This window comes from Theropithecus gelada, chromosome 1 (genome assembly GCF_003255815.1).
Source record: "Theropithecus gelada isolate Dixy chromosome 1, Tgel_1.0, whole genome shotgun sequence".
NCBI lineage: Eukaryota > Metazoa > Chordata > Mammalia > Primates > Cercopithecidae > Theropithecus > Theropithecus gelada.
The window spans coordinates 80,219,060-80,230,234 of NC_037668.1; the positions used below are offsets into that span (position 1 = coordinate 80,219,060).

Here is an 11,175-nt window from a genome sequence, read left to right on the forward strand (position 1 = left end):
GAGTAATCCTGGGATTACAGGCATGCATCACCACACCCGGCTAATTTTTATATTTTTAGTAGAGACATGGTTTCACCATGTTGGCCAGGCTGGTCTCGAACTTTTGGCTTCAAGTGAATCCATCTGTCTCAGCTTGAGTGCTGGGATTACAGGCATGAGCCACCACAGCCAGCCAATATATTTTTAAAATCAGTTATTCAGTAAATCTATAAAAGGTATTTAGCACAGGTATATTCAAATGCAGTATCCAAAATAAGGTAGGTGTTAAGGATACAATGCTCCTTATTAGTCATATTGTATCTAGAATATTCAAATAAGTTTTGTATATCATTAATGAAAATATAGTCATAAAACTAGAGGGTCTCCAGAGGATGATTCAATACCTGTGAGAAAGCTGGAGCCTAGGTCAAAGGAAGCCTTCTTGAATAAAGTATGAATGTTTAACCTGGAAAGGTAGAGATTAGAAGGGGATGAAAAAATAGCCATCTCAATTCTTACGGTGTTTTATTATGTGGAAATAAGGCTGAACTTCTCTATTGCTACAAAAGGCCAGAGCCAGCACCAATGGGTGAAAGTTACAGGGAGCCAGATTTGGGCTCAACTTGAGAGCAGTGTGTAACCTGGGAGTTATCCAGAGGTACAGTGGGTTGCCTTGTGTGATTGTTGGCTCCTGTCACTAGGAGTCTCTAAAAAAAGCTGATGACCACCTCTTAGAAATTTGTTGGGCCAGCCAGGTGCAGTGGCTCACGCCTGAAATCCCAGCACTGTGGGAGGCTGAGGCGGGCAGATCACAAGGTCAGGAAATCGAGACTTTCCTGGCTAACCCGGTGAAACCCCGTCTCTACTAAAAATACAAAAAATTAGCAGGGCATGGTGGTGGGCGCCTATAGTCCCATCTATTCGGGAGGCTGAGGCAGGAGAATGGCATGAACCCAGGAGGCGGAGCTTGCAGTGAGCCAAGATTGCACCACTGCACTCCAGCCTGGGTGACAGAGCGAGACTCCATCTCAAAAAAAAAAAAAAAAAGAAAAAAGAAATATTGTTGGGCCAGTGGGTAGGAAATTGGATTAGTCCAGTCCAGTTTAAGTAAGATCTGGAAAAATCAGGAAAGAACAGTGAAGTTTCCATAAAGCTAAATGTAACTGTTGTTTTTTTCCCTTTTATGAAGAGATAGTCGTAATAAGTGTTTATCTTTTAAATGGATGCTTTTTTAAAAAAAATAACTCTACTTGGCAGACGAGATATTTGGCAGCCATATTTCCATCTCCAGAATATATTTGATCTAAAAAAATCTGAAAATCAATGGATTAGATTGGGGGTGGCAAACTTTTTTTGTGAAGGGCCAGATGATAAATATTTTAGAGTTTGCAAGCCTGTGGTTTTTGTCAACCAGTATTCAGCTCTAGCATTATAGTGCAAAAACTGCCATAGACAGTAAGTAAATGAATGGACATGGCTGTGTTCCAATAAAATTTTGTTTACAAAAGCAGGCTGGAGGCCAAGCAGGTTATAGCTTGCCAACCCCTGACCTCAACCATTAAGACTCCTTTTCTTGTAAGATACTGGAATTCTTAATTAGAGGAAGAACAAAACAAAATGGAGGAGTATATCTTTTTTTTTTTTTTTGAGACAGAGTCTGGCTCTGTCACCCAGGCTGGAGTGCAGTGGCCGCATCTCAGCTCACTGCAAGCTCCGCCTCCCGGGTTCCCGCCATTCTCCTGCCTCAGCCTCCCGAGTAGCTGGGACTACAGGCGCCCGTCACCTCGCCCGGCTAGTTTTTTGTATTTTTAGTAGAGACGGGGTTTCACCGTGTTAGCCAGGATGGTCTCGATCTCCTGACCTCGTGATCCGCCCGTCTCGGCCTCCCAAAGTGCTGGGATTACAGGCTTGAGCCACCGCGCCCGGCCCATGGAGGAGTATATCTTAAAACCTCTTTCCCAAAACTATTGTAAGCACCAGAATTATTGGTTACATGTTTATTGTGAAATATAGATTTGACTTTTTAAAAATTTTCTGTATGATGGTGGTTGGAATTCTCAACTTCTGAATATTTCATTATTGTTCTCAATCCCTCCAGCTTAGGGTCTGTCTTACTAAACTATTTCTATTGCTGTTTTAGTGACTGGTGCCAGTTTCTTTGTGTTCAGTGGCGCTCTGAAATCCTCTTCTGGATACCTTGCCAAGTCCAGTATTGTGGAAGGTAAGGAATGAATTTGTTCAGTCCTTATAATAAAGATTGAGCTTATGTACATAAAGGGAATCCTTTACACTTCTGCTGTAGATGTCTGACTCCTGTTTATTCAGTAGCATCTCTTCGGCAAATTAAAACTGCCATGAGAGTGCTTAGTTCTCTAAAGAAAGGAGTCAGTGGCAGGGATACCATGTGACAATGACATTAAAACTAGGAGATGGCCTTTCAGAGCTCTGGGATAAGGTACCTGAGGGCATGTAGTCTGAGTTCAAATGTATCATTGGGTGGAAATATTAATATGTAAGTGTGTAGATGAAAGTCAGTCTCTCCTGTCCACAAGAATGCTGTTGTCATTATTTGGAGTACAAAATGGGATGTGCTGGCTGCTAGTTTGCTATAATTAGACAGGACAGACATGTTGACAAAAGTTAATTACACTAAAGGCTAATTGGCACACCATTTATTTTCTTTGTTGGTTATTCATTGTGTTTTGATCTGGTTACTCTTATTTCATAACAGCTGGCTTAAAACAACCATTTTATCGTGCTTGCTTATCCTCTAGATCAGGAATCTTGACAGGGCAATGCAGGGATGGCTTAACCCTGCTTCATGATGTTTGGAGTCTTAGTTGGGATGACTTGAAGTTCTCTGATGACTGGGAGCTAGAATTATATGAAGGTTTGTTCACACACACATCTGAGGCCTGGCCGGGGATGATTTAAAGACTAGGAGTGGTGACTGGCGTACTTCCCTGGGGACCCCTTCACATGGCTTGGTAGCCTTGGGATAGTTGGACTTCTTACATGGTGGTTCAGGACTCCAAACATGAATGTTCTAGCAAGAAGGTGGAAGCTGCATTGCCTTTTGTGACCCATCCTTTAAAGTTATATTGTGTCATTTCCACCATACTCTGGTGTTGGAAAAAGGGAGGGGAATTAGACTTCACTTCTACATGGGAGAATGGGAAGATAGCATTGTAGAAAAATAAGATGGGAGATATGGCCATCTATGGAAAATGTAGTCTGCCTCACATGATGACAGGTTTTCATTATTACAGTAGCTCACTCCAAAGCTCTGTGTAAAAACAGTCCTTTCTTAGGCTGGGTGCAATGGCTCATGCCTGTAATCCCAGCACTTTGGGAGGCCGAGGGGGGCAGATCACTTGAGGTCAGGAGTTCGAGACCAGCCTGGCCGACATGGTGAAACCCCATCTCAAGTAAAAATACAAAAAAACAGCCCAGCGTGGTGGCACATGCCTGTAATCCCTGCTACTTGCGAGGCTGAGGCAGGAGAATCGCTTGAACCTGGGAAGCAGGGAAGCAAAGGTTGCAGTGAGCCGAGATCGCGCCATTGCACTCCAGCCTGGGCGACAGAGTGAGACTCTATCTTAAAAAAAAGAAAAAAGAAAAAAGGCCAGGCGTGGTGGCTCACACCTGTAATCCCAGCACTTTGGGAGGCTGAGGTGGGCAGATCACGAGTTCAGGAGATTGAGACCATCCTGGCTAACACGGTGAAACCCCGTCTCTACTAAAAATACAAAAAATTAGACAGGCGTGGTGGCGGGTGCCTGTAGTCCCAGCTACTCGGGAGGCTGAGGCAGGAGAATGGCGTGAACCTGGGAGGCGGAGCTTGCAGTGAGCTGAGATCGCAACACTGCGCTCCAGCCTGGGTGACAGAGCGAGACTCTGTCTCGGGAAAGAAAAAAGGTCCTTTCTTAGGGCTGGATTCCAGTGTGTTGATTGAAATACATAGATAATCTTACATATATTTATAGATACTGGCTGTGGTCTTCTTTTGGTAAATTTAATAAAACAGTGAAACACAGAGTGCACTATTTTACAACTAAAATTTACAACTCTGACTACAAAACAGAAACATGTTAATAAATTGTTACAAAATCTAAGAGGTTTTTGGGGTCTTTTTTTTTTTTTTTTTTTTTTTGAGATGGAGTCTTACTTGTAGCCCAGGCTGGAGTACAGTGGTACAATCTTGGCTCATTGCAACTTCTACCTCAAGTGATTCTCCTGTCTTAGCCTCCTGAGTAGCTGAAATAACAGTTGTGCACCAACACGCCCAGCTAATTTTTTTGTATTGTTAATAGAGACAGGGTTCTACCATGTTGGTCAGGCTAGTGTTGAGCTCCTGACCTCAAATGATCCACCAGGCTCAGCCTCCCAAAGTGCTGGGATTACAGGCGTGAGCCACTGTACCCAGCTTAAGAAAGGACTGTTTTCTTAAAATCTAGGAGTTAAAAGTCATTTGGTCTAAAGCAACTAGTTAAAGCCTATATGATCAAGTGTTGACTATAGTTGAAATTGTGACTTCACAAGGTGATCTTAAAATACCCCTTAAATGTTGTTAAATGATAAAATGAACTGGGCATGGTGGCATATGCCTATAGTACCAGCTACTTGAGAGGCTGAAGTGGGAGGACCCTGTGAGGCCAGGAGCTTGAGGCTGCAGTGCACTATGATTGTCCCTGTGAAGAGCCACTGTGCTCCAACCTGTGCAGTCGTTTCTTTAAAAAAAAAAAAAAAAAAAAAAAGAAGATACATTGACCTGACACAGATCCTTACCAATTCAAAGCAGTGTGTTTAAAAATTATGTGTTTATGTGTCTGGGTTGGTAATTTCTTGGGTCTTGCATTTCATTTGTGTGTTTCAGTGGAGCAATTGGCTGCCTGTTTATGAAATTTTTATTGAGACTCTTTAGAAATTATTTCATTGTGTGTCAATGAAGCAGAGTAATTGCTCAGCATGTGACAACTTTTACTCTCAATTTCAGTGTTTGCCTTCAACTCAGGTAGGTAGCAGCTGAAAAAGTAACCATCTGTTGGTTATCTGGTAGCCCATATGAAACTCTGTGGTAGGTTTGCCTTATTTGCTAGTCAATAAATGGATTTATCTCCAAGCCCACTACTATAATTTATTCAGTGATTTATTTAGAAACATTTATTGGGCATTCACTCTATGCCAGGCAGTCATAGTAAGGTGAGAGAGATGGAGATGCAAACAAATAAATATGATCAGAGGATGATAAATGCAGGAGTGAAAATAGGAACAAAATGTTCAGTGTGTCCAGAAGAAGGTGACTGTGTTTAAGTTTTCCCCTTAAGTAGTCTCAGGAGAAATTCTTAGTTGTGTCTGAAGTGAAATCAACTTAGTTGTGTTTGAAGTGAAATCAACTAGCAAGTGTTTTAATCTTGGCATTGCTTTTCACAACACTTTCAGTAAGAGGTTCAGCTCAAAGAGCAAACTTCTGTATCAGTCAGCTTTGGAAAGCAGAGCAAAGATTTACATTTAACTTGGAGGGATTTGCTAGATGCCAGGTGCTGTGTTTCATTTGCCTCTCCTTTGGCTTTGTGCTGATTGCTAGATGGCGTTATGGTCCAGATTACTGCAGAGAACATGGATTCCTTGAGGCAGGCACTGCGAGAGATGAAGGACTTCACCATCACCTGTGGGAAGGCGGATGCAGAGGATCCCCAGGAGCACATCCACATCCAGTGGGTGGATGATGACAAGAACGTTAGCAAGGGGTAAATGCAGTACACGTCCCCCCTTGTGGCTTTTAGTTATAGGTTAGGCTCTGGGTTTTGTCTGCTGTCTACATTGGTGTTTTATAGCTTTACTGAAAGCCCTGCCTAAGAAAGACTGCTTTGTATGCTTAACGTAGAATTTTAAATTTCTGGTTTTGTAAGTTAGTTTCTGAAAGAGTTTCTGTATGTATTTTTGAGAGGAATATAAGTAGAGGGGTTGATGAAACAAGAGTCCCTCTATAGTTGTTGAGATAACAGTAATACCTGAGCCTTTTAAGATTTACAACACATTTTTGCCAACATTGTTTTGTTTGATATAATAACAGGTGTTAACATTTCCATTCTATAAATGAGTAAACAAGTACCAAAAGGCTAAGTGACTTTTCAGGTCTACAAAGCTAGGAAGTGATAAGACTAGCTCTTAAAACCACCTTCTTGGGCTTCAAATTCTATATTCTTTCTCAGTGTTCGACAACTCTATTCTAATGGTTCAAACCAAAACCCTGGAGACATCTTTGACACTTTTCTTTCCCCTTACCCTTTTCTTTTTCTCATACCCAGACATTCAGGGACAAGCTGGAAAACATTGCATTTATACATTACAAACTGAACTTTGTATCCTTTCTCAAAGGATTCTACACAACGAAGGGTGCTCTTTTTTTTTTTTTTTTTTTTTTTTTTAACATTGCTATTTGGTGAGTTAGAAATTAAACTTAAGTTCAAGTAATTTTGACTAAATGAAGTGAATGCCTGATATTGAAGTTTAAGTTAGATTCGACTTTTAATACATAGAGATTTGGCCTGGTGTGGTGGCTCACGCCTGTAATCCCAGCACTTTGGGAGGCCAAGGCGGGTGGATCACCTGAGGTTGGGAGTTCAAGACCAGCCTGACCAACATAGAGAAACTCCGTCTCTACTAAAAATACAAAATTAGCTGGGCATAGTGGCACATGCCTGTAATCCCAGCTACTCAGGAGGCTGAGGCAGGAGACTCACTTGAATTGGGAGGCAGAGGTTTCGGTGAGCCGAGATCACACCATTGCACTCCAGCCTGGGCAACAAGAGCAAAACTCTGTCTCAAGAAAAAAAAAAAATACATAGAGATTCAAGAACATAAACAGGTTTGAAAATTGTTAGGGAAAGTTTAGAATCTTTGTGCCAATTATTTTGAATCCTAATCAGAATGAATGTGTATCTCCACATATTTATACTTGTTGTATTTCAGGGAGGAAATGACTGTCAGAAGTGTCCTTTCTGTTTAGGAATCTAGGAGTGATAATTTAGCACTAAAGGGAATGTGTTATGACAGATACATAGATACTTGTTTATACCAGCACTATCATAATTAGCAACTTGGTCAAATAATTCCTTTTTTTTTTTTTTCTTGGAGACAGAGTCTCACTCTGTAGCCCAGGCTGGAGTACAGTGGTGCGAGCTCGGCTCACTGCAACCTCCGCCTCCCAGGTTCAAGTGATTCTCATGCCTCAGCCTGCCCAGTAGCTGGGATTATAGGCGTGTACCACTGTTGGCCAGCTAATTTTTTGTATTTTTAGTAGAGGTGGGGTTTTGCCATGTTGCTGATGCTGGTCTTGAACTCCTGAGCTCACACAGTCCTCCCACCTCAGCCTCCCAAAGTGCTGGGATTACAGGTGTGAGCCACCATGCCCAGCAAATGATTCTTAATAAATATTTATTAGACTCCTAAGTTCCAAGCAGTGGATCAGTAATGGGAATATAAGCACATAGAGGTGAATATATCATATTCCCTCCCCTTCAGAAGTTCATTTGTAAGTCAGGTATGCAAACATGAAGAATATATCATGACGAGTATCATTACAGAGTCAGGAGCAGAGTGAAAACAAGATTGAGTGGGTGACCATGCATTCACTGAAAGAAGGAATACTGGAAGAAGAGCAGGTTTGATTAATCAATTTCTTTACGTTAAAGAGAACTAGCTCCTGGAAAAATGATTCCTTTTTGCATGTGTGTTCTTTGAATTATTGCAGTGCATAGATCCTTTCCCAAGAGCTCAGTTCATGTACATTTTTATACAGTGGCTGCTTCTTGCTATGATGTGCTACACAGGTGTGTTCAGCAGGGCACCCAGTGTAATTAGCAGGAAGACTTCTGCAGCAAAATGTGATAGGAAAAATGGCTTTTCTAACTTCAAGAGCTGCTTCTTTCCTTTGCCTCTATTTTAGTGTCGTAAGTCCTATAGATGGGAAGTCCATGGAGACTATAACGAATGTGAAGATATTCCATGGATCAGAATATAAAGCAAATGGAAAAGTCATCAGATGGACAGAGGTAAGGAAATGAAACTTGGCATACCTGACCCACTTTGAGCACAACTTTTTGCTAGGCCAAGAGCCACATTCTGGGTTGACTCTGTAGGATAAGAAAAAAATATCTCTGAGAAAAATCTTTCTCGTTTATACTCCAATTCCCCCTGGTCTATCTGAAATTACCAGGAAGAAATGCTGCCAGTTGCAGCCTGCACCCGTCTGATGTATCTTCCTTCCTGTGAACTAACTTTTAGAGATTTCTTTGCATTGGAACTCAAGAAAAGTACATCTCTGAATGGTACATTCCATCTTTGCTGTATTCTTCAGAAAGCTGGGTCAGTTTATTCTGCACTTATAAACTATCTTAGATAACATGATGGTCTTTAAAAAACAGACTTATTTCACTAATAAGAAAACTAGGCCAGGCACAGTGGCTCACACCTGTAATCCCAGCATTTTGGGAGGCTGAGGTAGGTGGATCACTTGAGGTCAGGAATTCAAGACCAGCCTGGGTAACATGGTGAAACCCCATACCCACTAAAAATACAAAAATTAGCTGAGGCGTGGTGGTGCATGTGTGTAGTCCCAGCTGCTTGAGAGGCTGAGGCATGGGAATTGCTTGAACCCGGGAGGCAGAGGTTACAGTGAGCCGAGATCATGCCACTGCCCTCCATCCAGCCTAGGCAACAGAGCAAGACTCCGTCTCAAAAAAAAAAAAAAAAAAAAAAAAAACTAGGCCGGGCATGGTGGCTCATGCTTGTAATCCAGCACTTTGGGAGGCCAAGGTGAGCAGATCACCTGAGGTCTGGAGTTTGAGACCAGCCTGACCAACATGGAGAAACCCCATCTCTACTAAAAACAAAAATTAGCCAGGAGTGGTGGTGCATGCCTGTAATCCCAGCTACTCAGGAGGCTGAGGCGGGAGAATTGCTTGAACCTGGGAGGCGGTGGTTGTGGTGAGCCAAGGTCGTGCCATTGCACTGCAGCCTGGGCAACAAGAGCCAAACTCCGTCTCCAATAACAAACAAAAAAACAAAACTAAAGCTCAGAGACTAATTACCTTGCTCAAGATTACAAGCCAAATAAATAATGGTAAATTCCTGATTAAAATCCAGATCTGGCCAACTCCTAAGCTCTTTCCCACTGTATTAATTTGTTCCTTGAAAGCTGTATTAAAGGCTCACCTGCAAATGAGAGGAGCCAGGGCAGTGACCCCTTTTTGTATGTACATATCATATAGATCAGAAAGTTTATTCTCTTCATCCCCAAGAGGTCTGAGAAAAAAAAAATTTGAAAAGAATTTTAAAAGTTCTCAGTGAGTAAACAGGTAGATCTTAGATTCCTTTATTACTTTGGAACCTCATGTATGCTCATTTGTAAAGGATTAAATTATAAGATCTCTAGGATTCTTTTCAGCTTTGAAACTCTTACATTAAAAAAAAAAATTCTGTGACTTCTAGCTTTTCCATTTCACACAAAAGGAAACAGACCCAGGGTTGTTAAGTCTCTTATTCAAGTTCATATGGCTGGTTCCTGATAGCAGAGAGGAGACCTGGTTCTCCAGTTCTGAGCAGCGGTCCTAAGGGACTCATGCTGCATAACAGTCTCCATGATTTCATATGCAGCCAAGGGATTTTAGTTGCTTGCTATGTAATGATTTGTCCCTTTGACACATTTTGAGCAGCGCAGAGTCTGGAACGTGTAAAACACTTTATGGCTTACAAAGCAGTTTGACCTCTGTTCCCTCCTTTTTGCTCCCCAGTAGCAGTGAGGTAGGCAAGCTACCCATCCTAAGATGCAAATGAGAAAACAGGCTCAGACAGGTCATGCGACTGTAACTTTGTGACTAATGTTGGTTAACCTGAGCAGGGGCCAGCGCTCAGGTCTCCTGACTCCCACTCTGTCACTTCATGCCACCACTCTCCAATGCATCCAGGTACAGGGCTTCGGAGCTGCCTCCTTTGTAGTCCTCTCAGTGTAAGCTCCTTATGGAGCAGTAAGCTAGGAGTAGCTATATGGAAACATCATGTATTTGCATTTCTGTATCTTTTATATTTTTGCCTTTTTTTTTTTTTTTTTTGAGACGGAGTCTCTTGCTCTTGTTGCCCAGGCTGGAGTGCAATGGTATTGATCTCGGTTCACTGCAACCTCTGCCTCCCGGGTTCAGGCGATCCTCCTGCCTCAGCCTCCCAAAGTACTGGGATTACAGGTGTGAGCCACCGTGCCTGGCCTTATATTTTGCCTTTATATAGTTTTATCTTCACAATAACCAGAGAAGTCAGGTGCTTTCCACTTTACAGAGGCAAATTAATTTTTTTGTTTGTTTGTTTTTGAGACGGAGTCTCACTCTGTCACCCAGGCTGGAGTGCAGTGGTGCGATCTTGGCTCCCTGCAAGCTCCACCTCCCAGGTTCACACCATTCTCCTGCTTCAGCCTCCCGAGCAGCTGGGACCATAGGCGCCTGCAACCACATATGGCTTTTTGTTTTTTGGAATTTTTAGTAGAGATGGGGTTTCACCGTGTTAGCCGGGATGGTCTCGATCTCCTGACCTCGTGATCCGCCAGCCTTGGCCTCCCAAAGTGCTGGGATTACAGGCGTAAGCCACCGCGCCCACCCAAGGCAAATTAATTATTAAGAAGTCAGCAGCCCAGCCAGCATGCGGAAACCCCGTCTCCACTAAAAATACAAAAATTGTCTGGCTTGGTGGCAGGCTCCTGTAATCTTAGCTACTTGGGAAGCTGAGGCAGGAGAATTGCTTGAACCTGGGAGGCAGAGGTTGCAGTGAGCCAAGATCGCGCCATTGCACTCTAGCCTGGGCAATAGAGCAAGACTCTATCTCAAAAAAAAAAAAAAAAAAGGCCGGGCGCGGTGGCTCAAGCCTGTAATCCCAGCACTTTGGGAGGCCGAGACGGGCGGATCACGAGGTCAGGAGATCGAGACCATCCTGGCGAACACGGTGAAACCCCGTCTCTACTAAAAAATACAAAAAAACTAGCCGGGTGAGGTGGCGGGCGCCTATAGTCCCAGCTACTCGGGAGGCTGAGGCAGGAGAATGGCGTAAGCCCGGGAGGCGGAGCTTGCAGTGAGCCGAGATCCCGCCACTGCACTCCAGCCTGGGCGACAGAGCGAGACTCCGTTTCAAAAAAAAAAAAAAAAAAAA

The 11,175-nt window shown here is 42.9% G+C and overlaps 1 protein-coding gene across 2 annotated transcripts in view; it reads left to right on the plus strand.

Annotated features, from left to right (window-relative positions):
• Positions 1 to 11,175, plus strand: part of ZFYVE9 (zinc finger FYVE-type containing 9) — a 202,921-nt gene that overhangs the window by 188,204 nt on the left and 3,542 nt on the right. For both annotated transcript variants that reach the window (XM_025392920.1, XM_025392930.1), the window contains 3 exons: positions 2,120 to 2,200; positions 5,567 to 5,729; positions 7,931 to 8,036. In XM_025392920.1, coding sequence (XP_025248705.1) covers positions 2,120 to 2,200; positions 5,567 to 5,729; positions 7,931 to 8,036 — 350 coding nt within the window. The remainder of the gene's footprint in view (positions 1 to 2,119; positions 2,201 to 5,566; positions 5,730 to 7,930; positions 8,037 to 11,175) is intronic.